At 46.1% G+C, this 25,266-nt stretch overlaps 1 protein-coding gene across 2 annotated transcripts in view; it reads left to right on the top strand.

Annotated features, from left to right (window-relative positions):
* The window catches only part of EPG5 (ectopic P-granules 5 autophagy tethering factor), a 568,130-nt gene that overhangs the window by 376,039 nt on the left and 166,825 nt on the right, over positions 1-25,266 (top strand). For both annotated transcript variants that reach the window (XM_069218853.1, XM_069218854.1), the window contains exon 33: positions 10,657-10,864. In XM_069218853.1, coding sequence (XP_069074954.1) covers positions 10,657-10,864 — 208 coding nt within the window. The remainder of the gene's footprint in view (positions 1-10,656; positions 10,865-25,266) is intronic.

The following is a 25,266-nucleotide window of genomic DNA, read 5'->3' as shown; positions in this document are numbered from 1 at the left end:
CCGACCGCGGCGGTAAAGCTGCGGTCGGACCGGCACCACTGGCGGGCTCCCGCCAGTGTACCGCCGCCCCATTGAATCCTCCACGGCGGCGCAGCTTGCTGCACCGCCGCGGGGATTCCGACCCCCCCTACCGCCATCCAGATCCCGGCGGTCCGACCGCCGGGATCCGGATGGCGGTAGGGGGGTCGCGGGGCCCCTGCAGTGCCCATGCCACTGGCATGGGCATTGCAGGGGCCCCCGTAAAAGGGCCCCTACATGTATTTCACTGTCTGCTGCGCAGACAGTGAAATACACGACGGGTGCAACTGCACCCGTCGCACAGCTTCCACTCCGCCGGCTCGATTCCGAGCCGGCTTCATCGTGGAAGCCTCTTTCCCGCTGGGCTGGCGGGCGGTCTGAAGGCGACCGCCCGCCAGCCCAGCGGGAAAGTCAGAATTACCGCCGCGGTCTTTCGACCGCGGAACGGTAACCTGACGGCGGGACTTTGGCGGGCGGCCTCCGCCGCCCGCCAAGGTCAGAATGACCGCCTAAGTGTAGATTTGTGGTTAGTAGTCAGTAGTGCGGCATTTTTTTGCTTGTTCTGAATTATGTCTGGCACTGAGACTTGCTGCTTCCTGATCCACCTCTGTCTCAGTCTCAATCTCAATGAGTGGCTGCGCTGCCTGAGGGGGTAAGGTGATTTTCCAGGTCTTGGGGTCTCCTCCTTCTCTTCCCTGCCGCTGATTTTTTGGGGGGAGATTTTCTTGTTTTTCCTGACCGCATGGTCACCTTTTCTTCTTTGCCTCCTAACAGCTCTTGTACATCGTGTTGTTGGACTTATGGAATTGATGACCCAGCTGGTGGACCTGTCCCGCTTAGTTCCACAGTTGCAGGATGATGGAGATAGAGGGCACTGTTATTGTCACCTCAGCGAGGAGGAGGGACAACTGAAGGGAGGCAAGTGAGGCTCACCAGGCCCCCGTAAGCCGCATGTACCCTAGCTGGACTGCTTCTGCGATGGTCTGGGGCACACCCTTTGCAGTGACTGCCTACAGTCACCACACTTGCCTTCTATTGGCGCCCAATATGGAGCCCACTGCTTTGTTCCTTGTTGCTATTCCTTGTCGCCTAGTTGCAGGGTTCTGAGTGTTCAGGATGCAGTCAAAAGAGAATCGGGGGAGATGAGAAGGAAATAAGAAGAGTGACTATGCCGATGGTTGCTCCAGAACGTGGCTTGGACGTGGTGCAGGAGATCAGGACAAATGTAGTAATGCGTGGTGCCCTAGCCTTACGTTTTCCTTAAGGCTTGTGTCCCAATTAAGCTGGGCTGATGATCTGTGGAGGGAGTACAGGAGGCCTGGTAGGACAAACAGCGGACAAGGCAGGGCAGGTGAAACAAAAAGACAAGCGACAACCTCCAACTTCAGCCATCAGCCCTCTCTCCCCACCCCCCACTGTGCTCCCAGCACCTTAGGCGACCAGGCAATGTCCCTGGAAACTGTGAGTCGGTGGGGTGGCTGGGTTGGGTGGTGTAGAGGGGGGAGGGAGATGAGGAGCCGGGCCAAGCCGAGCGGCAGCCAAGCAGCAGAGGAGAGTGGCTGGGCGGGGTAGGCGGCAGCGAGGCAAGGTGGCAGCGGCGGCGGGAAATGCAGAGGAAAGTCGCGCTGACTGGCTGGCGTTTGCGCATGCTGGTACCTGGCCTCTGCTGCGCTCCCTCGCCGCTTCCTCACCGCAACCACAACCACCCATCTAGCTCTGACTTGTCGCCCCCTGGCTCCAAGCTCTGCACTCTGCACTCCCACGACGCAGCAGGGCCGTGGCTTCCAGCTTCCGTGGCTTCACAGCTTTTTCCGGGTCACTATCATGATTGATGATAGGTCAACTGTATATCTGATTAATAATATACTAATGAACTGACAAAAGAAAGAAAATATTTGTGAGCTGTGAAACTAATTTGGTGCAATTCCAGTTACATTAAATAATCACGTGCCTAATGTCCGTTAAAACTAGGTGGGTCACAAAAGTAAATTGTTCTTAAAATTGGGTTGCAGTTCTAAAAAGTTTGGGAAGCACTAATCTAAGCAAAATCTCTGAAACCTACACACTTGCTGCAAGGTCTATAACATAAACCCATTTCTTTGCGGCTATTGTTGCTTTCTTCAGAATAGAACTAAACTCATAAAACTGCTTTAAAAAATCAAGGAGCCCCCTGCTTTAACTCTAATCTAAAGAGAACAGTGAGAAGTGTTCTCATTTGTTTCATTTAGAAAATTGAGCTTGTATTTGAGGTTTAAAAATGTGACCCTAAACAATTGATTCCCTCTTTGAGCTGAGCTATCTCCTAGTTGAGATCCAATGCCTTTTCAAAATGGGTTGCAAAGTGCACAAAACTGTTTACCCTGGTGGGCCTGGCTGATGGTATATACGTTTGCAAATAAATAATTAAACAAACAGCTGCTGCCTACCGTACAAGTACACTATATATATGGTGTACATGATGCAAAGGACTGGTAATCAGCTGGATTCTTATTGTTTGGAGTTGTTGTCCTTATTAGGAGGTTGTCCTTGAGGTTTATTTTTTGTTGAATGTGATAAAAGATATTTTCCGGGCTTTGATTAAAGAGAGTGTGGAAATATAAGTTCACTGAGCACAGTCAATTGTCAGAATACAGTGTTGCCATACCGGTTTCAAAGTCATCGTTTTCAAATTACCAAACCTAGATCAGGGCAATGGGTGTGCTCTTTGCCATCACCTGAAAATAACAAGACAAACATGGTTTATGTCTGAAAGTAGGCAGGAACTCTGACTATCCACAAAAGGTTCTGAAGATGCTGACTGAAGAAGAAGAAGCTTTGTTGTCATAGACTGTGGAAGGAAATTGAAAGTACATGCCACAGCATATGGACAACTAATTAACACAGCAACAAATGGCAAGGCAAATTGTGTTTTGGTGTAAAGTCTTCTGAAGTGTAAAAAATGTTCTCCAGAGTATTTCTTAAGATCAAATATTGATTAACATTAAATTAGTGCTTTTTTTTAATGCAATAGAGTTCTAATACATACATCTAACTTCAGATTACTCACTCTTAGAATATTCCCAGGTAACAGACTGGATCTAGAGATTCACCTGTAGGTGTTGCCAAATAGCTTTGCAGTGACTTCATACAACCCCAAAAGTGACGGAGCGTAGATGCAAATAAGCAGCACAGCTACACACTGACATCTATTCCTTTCATTCCAACCTTTTGACAAAGATCCAGAACTCCTTTCTCAGCTTTGTCGGTCTTCTGATGACATACCAAATTTCATCTATAATACAGGCAAGATATTTCTTCCGAAGACAACAGGCTGTAAGCCATGCTGGAAAAAGCAAATGTTGGTCAGTGACCCGCATAATGTGTCTCTAGTGCTTGAGCTCTGGTCACAATTTAGAATCATGTGATGAATGTGCCCTCATGTACCCAAATTTGATTTTGAAGGTGTCAGAATTCTAATTCACCAAACGTAAGAAGAGGTCATTGTTGCAACAGAAGTTCCTGCTCCAAGTTTTGGGACTGCTCACGATCTCAGTCAAGAGGCCAGACCCAAACACAGTCCCTTTCAGCTAAAACTCTTCTCATGAGTCTAAATTGAAAATTCGTTATAAGGACTAGCAATCTAAGCGTGACATGACCCCATCCCACTATGCAAAATCAGCAAGAAAAGATGCAAGGGCATCAGTTAAAAGCTCACCCCATAAGTGTCTTCTGGTTTCGATCTGGTCCTGCAGTTGGTCATATACCCTGAACTACCTGGCCACCGTTGACCTCGCAGAGGCTGTCGTACATCGACGCCGGTGCAGAGTAGCACAGAGAAGCAGCGGGGAGGAGGCTGGGAAGCGGCTGGAGGCCGCTGTGCTTGCGCCCTCCCACAAGTATAGAGGCTGTTGGGTTTATTGCCGGATGGCGCGGCCTGGGAAATATGGTGGTACCAGCTGCCTTGTTTGTGCAGTGCAGCACAGGACTCCTTAGCCCCCACAGCCCTGCTGCCCCTAGGAGAGAACGACTCTACGACAAGCTACCAGGAAGGATGCAGGAGGCTAGTGTGCTAGTGCCCTCCAACAAGCGCATATTTGTACTCTGCCAGCGGAGCACAAAAGGTAGAAGGAGGCACCAGCACTGCCAGCCTGGGTGTGACATGTGGCTTGTGTAGCAGTGGGCTCTGGCATCTGTCGACCCTGGCCATAGAAGCTGCAGCACCAAACAGTGCATCATTTGAGGATCCAGGGTCCAAAGGTGACTTCAGGACGACTTCAGGACCAAAGCCCTCCCCTAAAAAGAAAAGAATCAGTGTGCTCTGGGCTCAAATTTCTCCTGAGAACTGCTGTTAACTGCTGTCAACAATACTGCAGATCGAGTGATCACCAGCAACAAGAAGCTATATAGAAGGTGAGGAGTCTAGTGCCAATAAGTAGTGCTGTAGCACTGCAGTGCATAACTGGTACATAGCAAAGGCGGCATAACCATAGACACTGCAGTGAGATTCATTGTACAGGACTCAGGTATTTGGCAGGGGGCTAAAGGCAGTGAACGGTAATCACTAGGCACTAGGCTGCAGCTGGCGTGAGACGCACAGAGGCAGTTGGCATTAGGCTGGTGCGCCCCGTGTGTGCTTTGGCCCCCGGTCCTCCCCACTTTGCCATGCTCCGCAGTCACTAAATAGTAAACCTCTGCTTCAGCAGCCTGTTTCGCTACTTGTCTGCATTTCTGCCTACCGGCCACATTGGTTATTCTATGCATATGCACCAGCCATCTATTGTTTACAGTAGTATGAAGTGTAAGGCTCCAGACACTCTTAATTTCCCTTAGAAATTACCTTGAAGATCCAGTCAGTCCTAATTCGCTGCCTGTAAGGACCTGAAAGCAGAGGCAGGACCAATATGCAGTCAGGAAGAGAAAGAACGGTACAACCTCCCACTACGAGGAAGAAAAAACTGCAAACCTTGCAGGCTGCAAAAAGTTCTAAGACAAAACTGATCTGGGAAAACCAGTCTTTATGTTCTCCAATATCCCGAATGTTTGAGAAATCCACAGAAATACCACACAAATTTCACCTCTTAAAGGACCCTGTTGGGGCTATCCTCTCCATCTCTGAGGACGTGAACACCTTTCCTGCCCCAATTTCTCCTACTATAAGTGGCAACAGTTCCCTTCAAGACATAAGCTACAATACTGGTCCTGCAAGGGGTCTGTGGACAAAGCTCCAAATCTAGAGATGGTGGAAAACAAAGAGAATAAGGAGACCATATGGAGAACGATAACCGACCCAGAGCTACTCTCATTCGGGTCACCATCACCATAAACCTTTTCCAGACCACTCTCACCCCTAACATCCCGCAGGCTGTTATTGAGAAATAGTCTCCCACTGCCATTAGAGGTCAGAATAAACATCATCGAAGGACAAAAAAGCTTGGAAATGCAATTGTTCCAGGAGGAACAAGACCAAACGCACTAAGCAGAGACTGGACAATTGGAGCAGCTACAGCTAAGCCCCAGAGCCTCACTCCAGCTTATCTCCGACCCATCATACCCACAAACTGAACAAATAGCGTATGACTTGTGTAATTGGGGAACAACTCCAATCAGATCAGAATGGCGGATAAACAATACACATCTACAAGAGGAGACAGAGTTCTACTGTTGGAGACTCTACAACCAACTGATAATACAGTTGCTAAGCCTATAATAAAATTGGCTAAAGTAGACGCAGGGTCTTAAGCAGGGTTAGCTATAGTACAGAAGATCCCAGGAAATAACAATAATGAGCCTATCAAAAGCAAGGCCCTTCAGGAAAAATAGATTATGGGGCAGTGTGGGACATCATATTCAAAATGTTACAACTAATACTAGATGCCCTGACATGTCAATCAACCAAAGTGGACGTCTAAATGGACCTGCTTAATGCTATGGCGAAATCAGTTTCCGTAATTGACTAAAGGTTAGCGGACCTAAATAACTTGATAACTCAGGCACAGAACTACGTGGCAGCGACTAGTATTGATTGCACCTTTGCACCATTAATCAACAAACTTGCAACAATCCTAGAGGCTCTTACCACCTTAATAGAGGACTTAAAATTAAATTTGGGATATTCTTCATTACAATAAAGACTCAACTTTCCTGTTCAATCATCACAGGAACGTAGCAGGCCTTACCTCTTTAAGAACACAAGCACAGGAATAACTGGGGCAGAAGGCGATCACCAACTTGCAGAGCCAACCGAGGAGGAAGGTAATCCTGTTATGAAGGGCATAAATACATGGGAGGCCCCCTCTGCAACTCACAACCACTCCCTCTAGAGCAACTTGAAGAACCAATTACAAAAAAACAGAGAAAAAAGCAATGCAAGGACAAAAATAAACTAGTACTTCTACCACCACAAATAAACTAGTCAACAATGCAATTGAGCACAGGGTAGAGCCAGTGCTAGAGTTAAGCCACAACAGTAAGGGCTCACAAAAGAGAAGAAAGCCCTGTCCTCTATTTTATCAAAAGCCAGGAGAAAATGTCTCAAAGTAGCACCACTCCAGATGAGGAGGCTGTCCTCACCTTAGAGCAAACCCCGGCCTCTGTAGTTTCCAACTCCCCTGGGGACCCGGCCTCTCTGGATGAGAGCCAGAGGAAGGAGGACCAATCTTGTCAACACCCTGCGGCCAACAGCAAGAACAGCCTAGAAGTCTCTATAAACAAGACAGGCCAGGCTCATCCCCTACCCACACAAAAAACAACTACTCTTAAGACAATCACAACATTGCCAGCCCAGCAAGACTCAGTAGCTGTCACAAGCCTACTGCCTAGGCTACCAGACCCCCATGAGATCCAAGAACAAACTGTTCCAGGATCAACAACCACTGGCTCAAAATAGCAGTGCTAGTTCACCTGATCTATTAGCCAAAGGCAACCAAACAGTTTTCACCCCAGAGTACTAGGCTAGGGGGAGACACGATCCACTTAATTGGGGTAACATCTTAAAACGTCTACAGGCAGTTCTGTCACTTGTAAAGATAACAAGCATTGACATCAAATCAAATCATGCATCCTACGGAACATAAGTGGCAAGAGTCTATCCTTGTGACCTGGCCCACTAATCATCTAGCTAAGAAGGTCCTTCATGAGAAAGAGCGTTTTCTTGACTGGGGAATCAAGACCAGCATGCACCGGCAGTCAGGCTACCCTGATCCACTTATCACCTAGAATTAATCCACCCTGAATTGAGGTACAAAAGTCTACAGACAACTATTCTCAGTCCTTAGGCACCCCATTGGCAAAACAATCTCTTCTTCTTCCTCATCCTTGTTGCAGCAGGATTTGTACTCTCCAACGCGCAATCAGAACTCTTCAACATTCAATCATAGCTCTGGTCAGCTAAACATAGATTGGCTAACAGCAGCCTTACATGATGGCAGATGATCCTAATGCACTAATGATCAGCCCCCCGTTCGATTCTAGAGTGGAACTCAACAAAATCTCTGAAATTGTGCTTGTGGAATATTAAAGGAGCATGTACCGAAAGCCAAAACAAGCACTTGCTAAACATAATGAGAGAATATCAAATAATTATTTTGCAAGAGACGTGGGCAGTGCAGCATTTCACAATAGAAGGATTTGTCAGCCACTTCACCCCAGCACTAAACAATAAAGAGGTTTGTTCCCCTGAGGGAGGGATTGGCAATCTTTATAGCTGCAGCTCTCAAAATATACAGTGAGCAGGTGGAAGTAGATGATGACAGCATCCTGGTAGTTAAGCTGCAGAAGTGGCAAAAAGAAGCAAAGAGACCCCTTCTACTAATTAATCTCTACAATAACCCAAATGCACGATCCAGGAAGTTGATGCCCTCCAAACTGGTAAACATCTTACTAAACTGCCTACAAGACCCAACATTCCCAGAAATCTTATTCACAGGGGACCTCAGTATGAACTTGCTGTGGCCTTTTTCTGTAAAGAACACACTTTACAACAGGATCGTCTCTGGGCTGTGCTTAACCAGTCTGGTGGAATCAAAAGTAACTGGCCCAGGGATGAAAAAGCTGTGACATTGGTAAAAAACCTTGAAACATTTGGGCTACAAATACTGAAGGGGAGGTTCCTGCAAGACGTTCCACAAGCATGTTCTTATTACTCAGCTGGAGCACACTTCACAGTTGACTACATGCTGGTACCTCTACCTCTACTCCACTTAATTTCATTTTATCGGATTACCAAAACGGATGAACACGACCACGGGCAACCAAACATAGAGATCAACGCCCAATGCCCTCTCTACAGGCAGGCACATTTTTTACCCGGGGGCATAGCCACAACAAATTACAGTTAAATTGCTTTGATCAGAAGGCACAATAGAGTCAATTGGGACTGCCGCTACTACCCTTGTAAGGTACCGTTTTAACAAGAGTAACCTTGATCTGATGGCCATTTGGACACTTTTAACAGATAAACTGGCTATGCACCCCTCGAAAAACTGTCCTAGGACTCATCAAGCTGATGATCAGATACAAGACTTGAAGAGTATCACTATATCTGCCTTGTGTCGCATCATAAGAAAGAATCTCAACAGAATTCTGAGATTAGCTAGGAGGCATCTAGGGAATCCCCAATTCAGGCTGAACTGAAGCTCAAAAACAAAACATACTGGAGAACTGTTTGCAATGAGAAAATTGCAACACATCACGACCTCTGGGCAAAAGCACTATACGTCAGTAAAAAGAAAAACTTGATGGGTTTTTAGGAAATGGTCAACAACTTGAACAGGGCTCCAACAACAATTACAAGCTCCAACCTAGCGGAAACAGGCTGGGTTGACTTCCTAACTAAGCACGTTAGCCAACCTCTAAAGACTACAGTGCCCCAAAGTCATTGGAGGGGAAGTAAGACTCCTACAAAATACCCAAAAAACCCAGTCAACTCCATGCCCAGTTTTTCTGAAGAACAAATTTGTATATCCATCGAAAACTGCAAACAATATGGGGCTCCTTGTCCAAATGGAAGACTGCATGCGCTGTACAAGACTAAACCAGCCTTCTGGGTGGACATATTGGCAGTAGTTTTCAATAGTGCCCTCGAACTGGAACAATCTGGGCCATGTGGAAAAGCTGTATAAGCACCCCCAGAGGGGGGAGACCGCTCCCATCTGGAAAACTATCGCCTTATCACACTAACAGATACCGAGGCAAAACATTTTGTAGGTCTTCTTTTAATGCATCTCTTTCTTTGGGCAGAAGAAAAACACACTATTACTCCTAACTAGTCTAGGTTCATACAAGAGGCGGAGATGGCAGCCATTGTCATTCTCAGTAATTACAGACAAACAGAAACTGAAAAAGCGACTTCTTTATCTTTGCTTTGTGGATTTCAAGTCAGCATTCGACTATGTGCAGCGCAACCTCCTTTGGCAAAAATTGGCTTACTGTGGCGTTCCTGCACGTGTTTTAAAAGCAATACATTTGTTATATTTGGATACCTGGACAAGAGTGAGAAGTGGTGATGGCTCCTTCCTGTCCAGGAAAATGTAAACTTTTCAGGGATTAAAGCGAGGCGGTCTACTTGTGCAGTACTTGTTCAACTTTTCCTGGCACATCTGACCACAGCCCTGCATGGAATAAATGCACACCTACCTAATTTAGAAGGCACCCACATCTCAAACCTCTTGTATGCAGACGAAGAATAAATTGCTTACGCTTTTGTAACGCTCTTTCTGGTGGATACTATATCTAACCATAGATTCCTCAATGCCCTCTCATGTTACTGATCTCTGGAGGGGACTCTTGAATATCATAATAATATTCCACATTAGATTTTGACACAGTGTCACCTGAAATTTGTTCAGAGTGCTCCCGGTCTGAGAGTGCAGAATGAGAAAGATTAAGAAACTGACTTTAATGTGGAGGAGTAGCACACACTTGTGTCTCTTCTCTGTCATTTACTGGGCAGTTTGAAGTCACGCATGAGCCACATTGCACAGTATCTGGCACAAGAGGAGCATTTCTTAAAAAAATCTGTGGATCTAGTCAGGCTCCTGGGGATATTTTAAAGGTGAGGAATTTGCTGTTAGAGTGTAAACCAGCAAGAGTGCTACTCAAGGTAAGTAACTTGTTTGTTTCACCTAAGTTTTAACTCCCATTGATGATCAATTTTAACTGTTTATAAGCCTACAAGTATGTGAGTTTTAGGAAATTAGAACTATTTAATCTGGAAAACACCATTTTATATATGTTTAAATATTACCAGATTTAGAATAGATTTTTAAACCAGTATGCTAAAGACGTGTACATAAATCAGTGTTTTACGTCAGATGTTGTATGTTCCACTGTTGACCTTTATCATTGGGTTACAGGGAAAGCTGCTCATTTATTTGTTGCCTATAGCTGGTTCCCTTATATGTTATTAAAGATGATATGTGAACTAATGTAGTGATCATGGAGGATAAAATGCTCAAGGTCAAACAATATTTAATTTGACCTTGCTGACCTTTATTTAAATATAGAAGTGTTTGCAAACTATACCCAAGTTTCATTGGCGAGTTAAAAGAATTCAGAAAGCGTTATTAGAAACCCTTGTTTGAAGGGTTTAATAAAAATGTTTGATTTATCAGCAATGTAGTATGTGATTTTGTGTCAAATTGCAGTGTGTTATCTCTACAGATAGTGGAGACAATAGAATGGCTTTCAGATTTTTTCTTCAAACTACGTCTTGCAAAATCAGAATTTCGGAGTTTTGGACTGCTTTCAAAGTGGAGCCCTTACATGGTTTATGTGAAGAACTTCTTTGAGTACCTGGTGAAGAATCACATCAATTCCGTGGTTGTCGAATTGGCTCAAGAACCAGTAGCCGGCAGCAGAATTCTAAAAGGTAATTATTGTTTTTAAACCTAGTGTTTCTTCTTTTCAATATAGAATAGAAGAAGTGTAATGTTTTGAAGAAACACAGTTTTCTCTTTACACTAAAAAACATTAATTTTGATGCAGGTTAAAAAAAACTGTTTAAAATGAAATTAAATCTATTCACTTGCACCCACTAAAGTAATAGATTATTTTCTAATTATCTTGTTGTGAAAACTGAAAATGCCGCTATTGCATTTTTTTTGGTGAATGGCTTAGATTTTGATCTCAAATATGGTTTTCAATTTTTATGAAGTAACCCACAGCTCCAGGTGTAGGTGGCAGATTGAAAAAATATAGGTAGGATTGTCCCTGACGTCCCCTGAATCATTACTATCCTAAGTACAAGCAGTCTCTCTATATGTGCAATTCTCTGTTCATTTCAGTGTCATTAGGTGAATTGGATTTGGCTTTAGAGCCAATCATGGTTTACAAAACATGGTGTATATGTATATCAGTCTCTAATCTACATGCCCAGAATAACCAAACAAGGCATTGATCATTCCAACTAGTAAGAAGAGCCCAAATAGTAGACTCATTGTTATACTTAATTAATCATGAACGTATTTTGAAGTACTTGATGTGGTAGACAAAATATTGACAAGTATTGAAGCTGTCCCAGGACAAGGACATTGCGATTCGTGTATCCTCTTCTACATGTCGGAAAAAGAGATAGTGGTGCAGGGGGAGAAGTTGGGGTTTTGAATGTAGGGCACCAGGTAGGATTTGACTGGGCACAAGGTAAGGTTCAGAGCCACAACATTCACTTGCGCACTGCAAACGACAAGGGTGCATCCACAAGCAGTGCTGCTGATGACCACCAGAATGTATGGTACTGACATACACAGGTCTGAAATTAGCATCTAGAAAGATGGTTTCAGTTCTTTTCCCAGGTGGTAGGGTACTCACAGTTTGATAATCGTACCTATGTAATGGAGTCACTGTAGGAAAGTAGCCTCTTTCTAGCATGGTTACCCCCACTTTTGGCCTGTTTGTGAGTCTGTGTCAGGGGGGTTTTTACTTTGTAACTGGGATGCTGCTAGCCAGGACCCCCAGTGCTCATAGATAAAAACCTATATGTCAGTGTGTTTTGCCTGTCTCACTGGGACCCTGCTAGCCAGGACCCCAGTGCTCATAGTTTGTGGCCTAATATTTATGCCTGTGTAGTGCCTAACTGTGTCACTGAGGCTCTGCTAATCCGAACCTCAGTGCTTATGCTCTCTATGCTTTTAAATTTGTCACTGAAGGCCAGTGACTTTATTTACCAATTTCAATTGGCACACTGGACCCCCCTTATAAGTCCCTAGTATATGGTACCTAGGTACCCAGGGCATTGGGGTTCAAGGAGATCCATATGGGCTGCAGCATTTCTTTTGCCACCCATAAGGAGCTCAGACAAACCCTTACACAGGACTGCCATTGCAGCCTGCGTGAAATAGTGCACACACTATTTCACAGCCATTTTCACTGCACTTAAGTAACTAATAAGTCACCTATATGTCAAACCTTCACTTGCTGAAGGTTGGGTGCAAAGTTACTAACCGTGAGGGCACCCTTGCACTAGCAAAGGTGCCCCCACCTAGTTCAGGGCCATTTCCCCTGACTTTGTGAGTGTAATACCTATCTGTAGCTTCACAATGGTAACTCTGTATATGGCCATGTAACATGTCTAAGATCATGGAATTGTCCCCCATTCCATATCTGGTATTGGGGAGCCAATTCCATGCATCCTGGGTGCTCCACCATGGACCCCCAATACTGCCAAACCAGCTCTCTGAGGCTTGCACTGCAGCTGCTGCCACCTCACAGACAGGGTTCTGCCCGCCTGGAGTCTGTGCAGCCCAGTCCCAGGAAGGCAGAACAAAGCATTTCCTCTGAGAGCAGGGTGTTACACCCTTTCCCTTTGAAATAGGTGTTACAGGCTGGGGAGGGTTAGCCTCCCCAGCCTCTGGAAATGCTTTGAAGGGCACAGATGGTGCCCTCCTTGCATAAACAGTTTACACCAGTTCAGGGACCCCTCCTCCCCTGCTCTGGCGGGAAACTGGACTAAGGAAAGGGGAGTGGCCACTCCCCTGTCCATCACCACCCCATGGGTGGTGCCCAGAGCTCCTCCAGTGTGTCCCATACTTCAGACATCTTGCTTTGCAAGATGTGGGGGCACTCTGGAGGGCTCTGAATGGCCAGTGCCTGCAGGTGACGTCAGAGACCCCTCCTGATAGGTCCATACCTGATAAGGTAGCCAATCCCCTTCTCAGGGCTATTTAGGGTCTCTCCTGTGGGTTCTCTTCAGATTCTGCTTGCAAGTTTCCTTCAGGAATCCTCTGCAACAACTTCAGCATCCTCTGATCTCGGATCAACCGCAGCCTGCTCCAAGAAAAGCTGTAACTGCAACAAAGTGTCTACAAGAGACACTTTTCTTCAGCAACCTCAGCTCCAAGTCAGCAACTGCAACAGGTTCCACGGTGTGCATGCTCTGGGGACTCCCTATCTTCATCCTGCACCAGACGGACCAAAGAAATCTCCAGTGGAGTGAAAGAGTCACTCCCCTGCTCCAAGCAGGCACCTTCCAAGGTGACAACCGGTACACTGGGACTGCTCTCACGGCGACGAGTGTGCTCCTAAGGACACAGAGGATGGACATCATCGACATAGACTGTCCTGAGGTCCTGCTGACGCAATTTGGAGGAGGTAAGACCTTGCCTTCCCCGAGAACGACAGTGCCCTGTGTTTTGTGTCTTCTTCGCCCCCTGAGGCCTCTGCGCACTCTTTGCAAAATTCCTTCGTGCACAGCCTGGCCCAGGTCCCCAGCCCTCCACCCTGCGAATCTCAACTCGCTGAGTTGTTTTCCGGCGGCGTGGGACCTTTTTGTTGTTGTGCTGCATCAACCGCATTTTGCACCTCCTTTGAACCCAGATCCTGCGGCTTCTGGGGGTGCTGTCTGGCATCCTGAGGGCTCTCTAAGGTGCTGAGAGTCCCCTCTTCCTCCTCACACAGAGTTGAGGCCCCCAGGTCCCTCCTGGGTTCATCCAGCACCATTTTGAAGAAAAACGCACTTTTGCCGTAGCCAAGGCTTGTTGGCACCTTTCAACACAAAATCTTGTCTGCAACGATCTTCATGCTGTGGGACATCTAATGCATTATGCAGAACCCCGCTGGCATCTTCCTAGGGTGCATTTCCGCAGTCTTCAGCTAACCGGGACTCTTCTTTTGCACCCTCTTCTGGGTTGGCAGGGGCTCCTGTCCTTCCTGGAACTTCTTTCGACTTCTGGACTTGGTCCCCTTCCTTTGCAGGTCTTCAAGTCCAATAATCCAGCAGTTGTTCTTTGCAGACTTGGTTGGCTGCTGCAAAATCCCCAAAACGAGGTGTAGTGTGTTCTAAGGAAACTTGCAGTACTTTGCTCCTGCTTTTCTGGGCTCTGGGGTGGGGTAATTTACTTACCTTTACTGTATTCTTGCTCTCCCAGCGATTCTGCATACACTACACTTGTCTAGGGGGGAATTCGTGATTCGCATTCCACTTTTTTAGTATATGGTTTGTGTTGCCCCTAGACCTATTTTCTCCCATTGCATTCTATAGGATTTCTTAGTGTTTGCATTGTTCTATGACTATTTACTTGTCTTATTTTGGTGTCTAGTGTATATATTGTGTATAATACTTACCTCCAGGAGAAGTATTGTCTCTAAGTTATTTTTGGTACTGTGTCACCCAAATAAATACCTTTATTTTTGGTAACACTGAGTATTGTCTTTACTTGTGTATAAGTACTGTGTAACTATAAGTGGTATTGCATGAGCTTTGCATGTCTCCTATGGTAACACAGAGTATTGTCTTTACTTGTGTATAAGTACTGTGTAACTATAAGTGGTATTGCATGAGCTTTGCATGTCTCCTAGTTCAGCCTAAGCTGCTCTGCTATAGCTACCTCTATCAGCCTAAGCTGCTAGAACACTACTACATTCACTAACAAGGGATAACTGGACCTAGTGTAAGGTGTAAGTACCCAAGGTACCCACTACAAACCAGGCCAGCCTCCTACAGTCACTTTAAATGTAACCTTAGTCTTTGCATTTGAAACATAACAAGGCAGTTGGAAAACGTTTTTTGCCGTAGATGTAGCTGACAATAGAAAGTTGTGTTTCCACTTTGCACACAATTGGAGACTGTGCACCTAAATTATTGTATTTGCTTTAAGAGGATTCATCTATTCAGTGGTAAAAAATAGTTATGTTAGACTACATTATGTTTTTGGAGAGTCCAGTATTGGAAATATATATTGTATTTTGAGTTGGAGAATTGCAGTGTTTTCAATGATGGGGTATGGTTTGGCAGCCAGGGCATGCCCGTGCTCAAATTAAAAGCAAAATCATTTTTTTAAACAATTTTTTTCATTGAGTTATCTGTCAGTACAGGACTATTCCTGAAAGCGGACTATAGCATTGTACTGTGCAATACAGTGGTTGTAATACATGAGACAAAGGGTCTCTCAGTCCTCAATCCCATGAGCATCTTCAGGTCTATCCACCCGGCCCATCTACTGCGCCTGAGATGTCAGTAGCGTCCCTAGTTGTAGGTGAAAAGCCAGGCTCAGTTGTTACCGTACACAGGTTTCCTCTATATTTGTTCCAGTTGCCCCACACTTTCATCCACTTACAAAGACATCCCCTCATAAATCACCTTTTCCGCCAGCATGCACCAGTCCATATCTGTTTTCCAGTCTTTAAGTTGTGGTGGTGACTCAGCCACCCATAGCCGAACAACATTACTCTTAGCTAACATCAGTACTACGGTGATGCAGATGTGGTCCATGCGGCTCAGGCCGGACACGTCCCAAATATTAGAAGGCACCATTTAGCATCAAGGCCAAGTCAAGACACTGATTGCCTACTACCCTGCCCATTTTTGCCAACATGGTGTACAAAACATATGCCCTGTGTAGGATTTTAAGCTGCAGTAACCAGAATCTAGCACGTATGACCACTTCTCTGGGGCATGCCTGTGCTTCTTGCCATTCATCGTCTTCTAGTGTAAACCACTGCGCCCTCAAGTAAACCGGAGTATCAAGGGAATTGTTGATTATTTTTTGGTAGGCGAGTGAGATCGCCCTGCAGGGCATGCATGTGTCTAGGAGTCTATCCTCAGTTGAGAAGCATCTCGGAGCACCTGACCCTTTGGGAGTGCAGTTAGCAATGCATGTCAAATGTAGTGGCAATATTCAGTTGGTGCTAGTTGATATTCTGTTTTTAAATCTTGGAAAGAGATAACTCCCTACTGTTCCCAAGAGTCTCCCACTTTAGACAGGCCAATTAAGTCCCATTTGGCTAAACCCAGCTGGGTACCGAGAACTCCTAAACTGGCAGTGTCCCAGAGCGTGATTTTACCAGCCAATCCTAATTCCCTAAGTGTTGTAAGCCAAAGTTTATGTGCCACAGCAGTAGGGCCCTTGAAGACTGTAGGGCAAGCCACCCCATGTAGAGCTCGCTGATAACCCCTGAGGTGCGTGACTTTCTTATCAGTGTGAAAAGTAGGTTCAGTTAGTGGAAGTGGCATCCAGCAATAGACCGCTGTTCGTTGCACGGTCCATTAGTATTTCCAGATGTCTGGGAGGGTGATGCCTCCATCATACCAGGATCCTGTCAATTTACGGTAGGTGATTCGGGGCACAGCCCCGTCCCAAAGTAACATTCACACCTTCCATTATATTTCTGTGAAGTAGGAATCTGGGACGAAGTAAGGGGTATTGTGAAGCTCATTTAGGAAGCGAGGGAGTGCTATCATTTTAAAGAGTGCTGCTGTGCCCAGCAGTGAGAGAGGCAACGCCCTCCAATGCTGGACATCCTGTTTAAGACGTGTGAGCGGTGGAGCAAGGTAACCAGTGCTTAATTTGTAAATAAAAACGTGCCGGTGCTCAAGGAGCAACATGTGGCTACTGCAATTAAATGTGTGAGCACAGAATACTGAGCCAGCATAACCCTGAAGCCATCTCGGGCCTCATTAATCCATTTACAGCCGTTCCATGCCCCTTCCGCTCACTCTTGCAGCCTCCTGCTTTTCCCCTGTCTGGCATTTTTTTGTTTTTCTCTTCCTCAGTCCTTCCCATATGTGTCTTTTGCTCACAGTAAATGCTTGAGGCAGAAAAATAAGTGCCAGCCCTCAGAGATAAGTGTTGGTGCTCCGCACCAGAAGCAACAAGCACAAATTAGGCACTGTAGGTAATGAGTGTAGAACTGATTAGAATCTGTCATTACATAGATTCCCAGGTACCTGAAACCTTCTTTAACCACCTGGGCTTCACAATCACAAAGCAGCTGCTGCACATCTCCATGGAGAATGTATAGGAAGGACTTTTTCCAATTGATGATGTAGCTAGAATAGATGCTAAATTGCGTTAGTATATCCATGATTCTGTCTAAGGTTAATGTTGGGTCAGATACATACAGCAAGATATTATCTGCTTAAAGGGAGATTCTGTCCTCCCAGTCCTCTGTCCACATAAGTCAGCGAACCAAGGGACACTGTTGGATCCAAGTAGTCAGTGGTTCTAGAATAAGGATGAATATGGGGGACATATCTCCATTAACTTTAACTTGGGCCACAGGTTCAGTATACAGGAGCTTAACCCAGCTCAGAAATCGCAGGCTGAATGCCAACTTGTTTAACATCTCAAATAAATATGACATTCCCCGATATCGGAGGCCATCCTAGCGTCTAAAGAGAGCACTAACGCATCTTCCTACAGGTAATCAAACTGTCCCAGGACCCCATGAAGGTGTTGTAGATTACGCACCGTATTTCATCCTGGCAGGAAGTCGGATTGATCGGGTGAATGAGAGGCGTAATTGCCTGCAGTAGGTGAGTGGCCAAACCTTTAGCTAAAATCTTGACATCCGCATTTAACAATGAGATATGACTATTTGAGGCACAATCATCTGGTGGTTTCCCTTCCTTATGTATGACAACTATATTAGCTAGTCATTGATCATTTAAACATTTTAAGCAGGTATGGAGCAATTTTGGATACCGTAAGTTCGTAGAGTTCGATGGGGATCCATTAGGACCCGTTGCCTTCCCAGAGTTTAATTCCTGTATTGCCTTAACTATTTCCTCTTCCATTAAGTCACCCTCAAGAAGTTCTTTCTCTTCACTGGACAGTCTCAAGAGTCTTATGTCGGCCAGCAATTTGCAGGAGTCTTCTGCTGTAGCAGTGGTGACTGGCGAATATAAGCAGACATGGTAACCAGAAAAACCATCAGCAACCTCCCATCTACCTGCACCCGCTCACCAATGTCAGTCTGCTCCTCCAATATCTAGCGGTTCACCCTTTCTCGTTTATCAAGCCAGACCAGGAGCTTTCCCGGCTCTGTCACCAACCTTGTGGGGCCAGTGTTGTGTTTTGTGATAGCTAGTCTTGGCGGTATTGAGAGCTATAGTCCAAGCTTGTCCCCAAGGTTTTTGATTTCAAGTTCCAACATCTCTAGTCGCGCCCTCTTGTCATTTTTATGGCCCGCAGTCAAGGAGAGGCCTTGTTCTCTTATTACGGTTTTGTATGTTTCCCCACAGGGTTGTCACTGAGTCCACTGATCCCTCATTTTCCTCAACGTAGTGTTCTGTGACTACAAATAGACCTTCTTTTAGTTGGGTTATTTGGGTTATTTTGAAGTACCAAGGATTTAATATTATGCCGGGCAGGCCATCCAGGAGACCATAAACAGCCCACACTGGCGGATGGTCTGAAATTCCTCTGGCTAAGTGACAAATTTCACTGAAGTAGAAGGCAAATTGTGCAAGTGTGAAGACATAATCAATACAGGAGAGACTTCTGTGTGCCCCTGAGTGGTATGTGTATTGTTTTGTTGTTGGATTATGTAAGTTCCATCCATCTGCCAGTCTCAGGGCCGACAAAGAGTCTGCCAGTGGGTGGGGGGTAAACAATCCATTTGATCATCTAGTGCTAAATTAAAGTCACCCCATCAATAATATGCCTTGAGGCAGGCGGAGTAGTAGGGCACTCAGTTCCGGGAATGTTATGTAGTGGAGCTGTGGAGGAATGTAAACTGACATTATGTCAACTGGCTTATCTCCTCACAATCCAGCTGTCACTACATATCTCCCTTGGGGGTCCAACCAGGTATGTTGAACGGTTAATTATAATGTTGTGCGGATAAAAATGCCCACTCCTCTGTAGCCCGTTGTGTATCCTGCATGGGCAGCCATCTTGTACCCCCATCCATTCAGGGCTTGATAAGTATTCCTTTTGGGGTGTGTCTCCTGGAGGATAACTAGGTTGGGGCTTGTCTCTTAACTCTTAATATAGTACAGAACCATCATGCGTTTGTATTTATCACCTAGCCCATTAACGTTTCAGTAGAACATTTAGACAGATGCCTTTGTCAGTGGATTGGCCATTTGTATCTCTGGGCCTCTTGCAGGCTATCTAGGTATCCCGTCATAGATGGACCGTGGCTGCTAGAGGTGAATGTCACACATGAGAGTGAAGAATAGCACTTTTTGCTCCATATTACAGCAATACTTACATTTTAGGCATTATGTGAAGACAACAATAAACACCGCATAACTACCCCCCTCCCTGCCTCTCTGCATGGTGTACCTCAAACTGTTCAATCCCCCAACTCTGCAGAGTGCCTGTCGCCCCAGATATTACCTCAGCAATGGGTGGCTATTACCAACATCTGACCTGCATCCACCTGCCGCTCCCTCAAAACACAGAGAAGTGTCACTGAAATTGAGTGTCATTTACTGTCCCCGCTTATCCATGCCGTTAACATTGCAATCGGAGAGGGACTGGGCCCTACTTGAGTTCACAGCATAATGCTGGCGCATTTAGACCCAGAGTTGCATTGTTGCAGTGGGCGAAGTTCCTCAGGTCTCCCTCTCTTGGATCCCTTGTTGTACCACCTCAGATGCTGTGCTTAGGTAAAGTGTGAGGCTGTCTTTGCAAAGCTTCTAAATTCTCTGATGCCTCAGGCTAGTCCATATCTTGCCATTTCCATCCTCCTCCGGTCCCTGATCTAGGGCCATCTACTGTCCTCCAACCATCCAGCCACTCCCAAGCATCTTTGGCCCTTTCAAAGTGCCAGGTCTTACCCCCGGCCACAACCCCCAGCTTCACCGGGAAAATCATTGAGTATTTTATTTCTCATTCCCTCAAACCTCTCCCCTGACCACCATGAAGCTGTGTCTAAGTCATTGAAAGTCTGGGAAGAAGGTTATGACTGAGTTTTCATAGGTAAGTGGCAGACCAGTGCACTCCATCTGTAAAATAACGTCACGGTAGTTGAATATCCGAGCTATAATGGGTTGTGGGGGTGCTCATGGCTTGGGCGGAGTGCCCAGAACTCAGTGGGCCCATTCCACTGAGAAGTAGTTGGAGAGGCCTCTGGACTGCAATTTCTTGAGGATAAGCTCTTTGACGAAAAGGTCGACCATCGGCCCCTCACATATCTCTAGGACCCTTTTAATCTGCACGTTGTTTCATCTGGAGTGGCCATTGAAGTCTTCAATTCGGTCCTTTATCACACTTGTGGCCACCTTTGGTTTGGTGACCTGGGTCTTCAGGGTTGCATTTTCAGTCTAGAGGGTGGTGGCGGTAGCCTCGACATCCATCATTCTAACTCCCATGTTTGAGATGTCAGCTCTGATCAATGTAACTTACATAGAGGCAGAGTCAGTTTTGCTTTCTAAGGCTGTGTGCATCCCAGTGATCGTGCCATAATGTCTTGGAGCGTGAGGGGCCCTTTTTCCGCAGAGGACTGCGTTGCAGATGGTGGCATAGCATGGTCCCCTGCATTGTGGGCGGTCTCTTTGGGCAACACGTATTTCTCTGATTTGATGAGTGGCGCGGGCTCCACTGCCGCCTGTCATTATTGTCTATGCTAAGGGCCATTCAGAGTCCTGTTGCACAGTGTTCTGTATCCACGGCCTTTCAAGTGTCCTGGTACCGCTTCTTTCCCCCCGTGACCAACCACAGCCCCAGTGGCGGAGCAGCGTAATTACTACCTTAGTTGGTCCAAGCGCTCACCTGTAGCATTTCTAGCTGCTTGTCTGTTTAATGACTCTGGGAGTAGGTCGCCGCAGCACCACCACATGTGAAAGAGGCCTGACCTCCAGCGGCCAAAGTAAGGCCCCAACTGCTGTTGCAGAAGGGTCCATCCGGATCCCGATGGCTGTAGTTGAAACTTCGTTCCTTGTTACACTGTACTCACCAGTAGCACTGGTGCAGGGTGTTGCAGATCACGTAGCTGATGCCGCGAACCATCATCAGGGGGAGCACTGATTCTCCAGGGGCGCAATGGTGATGTTATGCGCTCACCTTTTGATATTTGTGCCGCTTCTCAAGTGATTTTCTTCTCTGCCGCGAGGGGCCGCGTGTCCCACCACTCGTCGGTCCGCCAAACCTCTGCTACACTCGCCTGTGGAGTTCACTGGCTGGGTCCGTTTTACCAAATGGTGTCGGGGGCTAAGCAGAGCACTTCCTGGCCCTCTGCTCGGGTTGCACCTTATTCGGGTGAGCCGCAGGGATTTTTCCCCATCTCCACGACCACTCCGGTCACTCGAGGCCGCGGCTGCCATGCTCTTCACAGGCCTAGCCAACTTCCTCCTCCCCGGGACCTCATAGGATCTTTGTCGGCAGATCTTCGGGCTCCCCAGGTGTTGTCACCTTTAGTACGAAGGCTCAGCTGCACCGGTGATCAGATTATATTGCGGATGTTGGATGATTAGTGCAGTAGGTGGCAGGAGATGCTTTAGGTAGCAGCCATCTTCTCCGGCGGTCAGCCACGCCCCCAGCAAAATAATTTTTACTTTACCAGAGGCCCATGGACAGCTGCCCACTTTGTCCATGCCTTGTAAATTCTCAGTTGACCCTTGACTATCATCAGCCATTCCGCTGACATCTCCTCTCGGCTGGTGGAAAATGCCTGCAGGTTTGTTCGTAGATTTAGGAATAAACCATTGGAAAAGATTTTATTATTTCTGGATCTCGCTAGCTATTTCCCTTCTGCCGTCATTTAGGGTTCTTCAACATAGCTGCGACCCCCTGGCACTGCCTTTGCGGCCCCTGGCCTCAGAGGAAGAAAAATCAGTGCCAGGAAGGCAGGGACAGCTCCACCTTCCTTGTTTTCTGACAATTGTTTTTTTAATGAAATTTTATTGGTTGCACTCCGAACAGAATCAAAGATACATACTTATCTAAAGCCTCTCCCCTTCGGTACCTTTCCTTTTCAAAACATTGTCATATTCCACCTCCCATCCACCCCATATTTTCTCATACTTCTTTTCCTTACCTCTGCCAGATATATTTCCCTTTCCAGGATTCGACATCTGTCCATACCCTCCTACCATTCATTGTATCCTGGTGGTATCCCAATCCCCACTTCCTAGCTATGTCTCTTTTAGCCACCATGAAACCAATATTAATCAATAGCTTTTGATACCTGGTATTATCAGTTTGTCCCCATTTTCCCAGGAGTATTGTTTCCGGTTTCAATTCCAGAGAGTTCCCCTGTGGCATGCTTCAGAGCCTATGCCACTTCCTTCCAGAACTCTACAATATTAGGGCAGCTCCATAGGGTGTGATAAAAAGTGGCTGTGTTCCCACATCCCCACAGACAATTTGCATTCTATGCCTTCCCTATCTTGTTTAGCAAGGATCTTGTATAGTACACAGGGTGCAGTATTTTAAATTGTATTAGTTTAAGCAATGCAGGATAGCTACCTCCACTGGGAACATAAGCGCCTCCACCCAGTCAGCCTCCCCCAGCTCCCCACAATCCCCTCTCCACTTCTCCCATAGTGTGTTTATTGGGGGTTCTGTATTTCTCATTAGAGTGTAAGAGAAATTAGTTTCCTTGATATCTCACTCTCCAAGAGTCGTAGCTCCAATGGGGTGTCCTCCTGTGTTCCCGACTCTACCGGAATGCTGAGGCGTAGAGCTGCCTTCAGCTGAGCATATTGTAGCCATTGAGCATCTGACATTTGATATTATTTTATCAGGTGTGAAAATGGTACCAGTTCATTTGCGTCCCATACTTCAGCCAGGGACGATATCTCTATGACATCCCAACCCCTAAACCCTCTCAAGGCTGTCACTTTAGGCAATCGTGTGCCCTCCCATATAGGCATCCTTGGGGTCAGACAGTTAGCTTACCCCATTTCTCTGGTAAATTTCTGCCATATCTGGATGACCTTCGTTGTTGCTGAGCTGAATGCAGGTCCCAGTTTACCCCCATATAACCAGTGTAATTAGCAGTTATTATGCATGGATTCCCTGTTCACCTGGAACGCCAGATCCTCCCATGAGGCAAAGGCCCGATGGTTGATTATGCTCACTTGTGCCGCTTCATAGCATTAACAAATATTAGGACGGGCAATTTCACTTATCGTATAAAAGCCTAATCCACCTCTGGAATTTTGGTCCGAAGCCCATTTTTCTCGGGACTCCAAACATATACCTCCATTCTACGGAATCTAATGGTTTATTAGCATCCAGGGAGAGTATTGCGCTCACTTTGTTGGAATTTGTTATCAGGGCCAGACTATTATGAAGCTGCCGGAGATTCAATAATGTGGAGCAGCCAGGTATAAAGCCACTCTGATCCGGATGGACCTGGGTCGTCATTACTTTCATGAGTCTGATCACCAGCGCTTTAGCTAGAATTTTGATATCAACATTGGTAGTGAGGTTGGGCGACAGGAAACACCCGGTCCCTGGGCTTGCCTGGTTTAGGCAGCAGAACAATTGTTGCCAATCTCATATCCCTGGGGAGTTCCCCAATTTCAAAGGCTTTTATTAAGGCTGCGTGCACGTGTGGTATTGTCCACCTACGGTGCTTTCAGAAGAACTCAATCGTAAACCCATTGGGTCCCGTGGTGTTCCCCGTCTGTAGTTGCCCCATTGCCTCTGTCAATTCTTCCTCAGTGATACCCTCTTCTAGCTCAGTGCTCTGAAAATAGGATAATTGGGCCATGGGACAATCTGCAATGAAGCTGTAGAATCCACCAGTTGGGTAGCCAGGTCCTCTGTTATACTTTTGAACTCTCTGATTGTCTCCCCCCTTGATTTTCCGTAATTCTCTAATAAATAAGTCTCTTCATTCTTTCTTGCTTATCCAGGCTAATAATTTGCCTGTCTTGTTGCTCACCTCATATATTTCAAAAGATATTGGTGTTTTACTTCATTTCTACATTATATTCTTCCCTTTTCTGTACCATCTCTTTTTTGTCTCCTGATCTGGTGAGACTGCATATCTAATGCTATGAGTTCACTTTCCAAGGGGAGTGATCTCTTTTGTCTCTTCTTACTGTCCCCAACTGCTGGTGGCCTTATATGCCTCCCTTAAGTCACCGGACTCTGTACTGAACCTGTATTTTCTGTGAAATAGTGTTGAGATGCTTTCCTTAGATCTTCCACCACTTTAATGTTTTGAAGTCGCAAGGTTTCCATCCTCCAACCACCCCCCTGGTGTTCAGGTTCCCAGGGACATAGTCACCTGCAACGGAGCATGATCGCTAACTCTGAGTGCCAGGTAGGTTGCCTCTGTAATTCTATGTAACAGTTCTGCAGTGGTAAAGAAATAATCTATTCTTGAGTGGACATCATGGGCAGCTGAATAATATGAATATCCTCATTCCTGTCCGTGGAGGATTCTCCACACATCACAGAGGCCCATTGTATATGTGAACCCTCCAGTTTATGAATGACAGGGTACCCTTTCTGTATTTTACTGGTTCTAGCCAACCCAGAGTCCATCACTAGGTTAAAATCTCCACCCAGTAGTGTATGGGCTGGTGAAGTTTCCGTAAGCACTGCACCTATCTTTTGGAGCACCTCACCCTGTAGTCCCAGGGTTAGGTATGCATTGAATAGTACAGAGGTGTTACCATGTTCCCCCAATATCGCTATGTAACAGCCGTATGGGCCCACCCATGTGCGGGTTGTGTGAAATCGGAGGGATTTTCGTAAAAGCACCATGACTCACCTGGATCCCGACATGTATTGTGCGTGTCCCACTACTTTATATGTCCCCTTTTCCATGGCCCTATGTTGCATATCCATCAGGTGGGTCCCTTGTAAGTAAATTATGTTGGGCTGATACCTAAAGAGTGCCTTATATATTAGACCCCTTTTAATTTTGTGCCCCAACCCATTCACAATCCATGTTCAGAGGGATAACGTCTCAGCAGACATTGTAGTAATTCAAGGGTCAATACTCTTTTTACATGTTTAGGATTCTCCCTCCTTAGACCCTCATCGTCCGTTGTACTGTTGTAAGTTGTCCCTTCAACAAATAGAACAAAAACACAAACAAGCAACATAGTCCCCCAACAACCCCCTCCCTACGTTACTGTGCAGTGAT

The sequence above is a fragment of the Pleurodeles waltl genome, chromosome 1_1, assembly GCF_031143425.1.
Source record: "Pleurodeles waltl isolate 20211129_DDA chromosome 1_1, aPleWal1.hap1.20221129, whole genome shotgun sequence".
NCBI classification, from domain to species: Eukaryota; Metazoa; Chordata; class Amphibia; order Caudata; family Salamandridae; genus Pleurodeles; species Pleurodeles waltl.
Note: the sequence above shows the minus strand (reverse complement) of the source record. Positions and strands in the feature narration are given on the sequence as shown.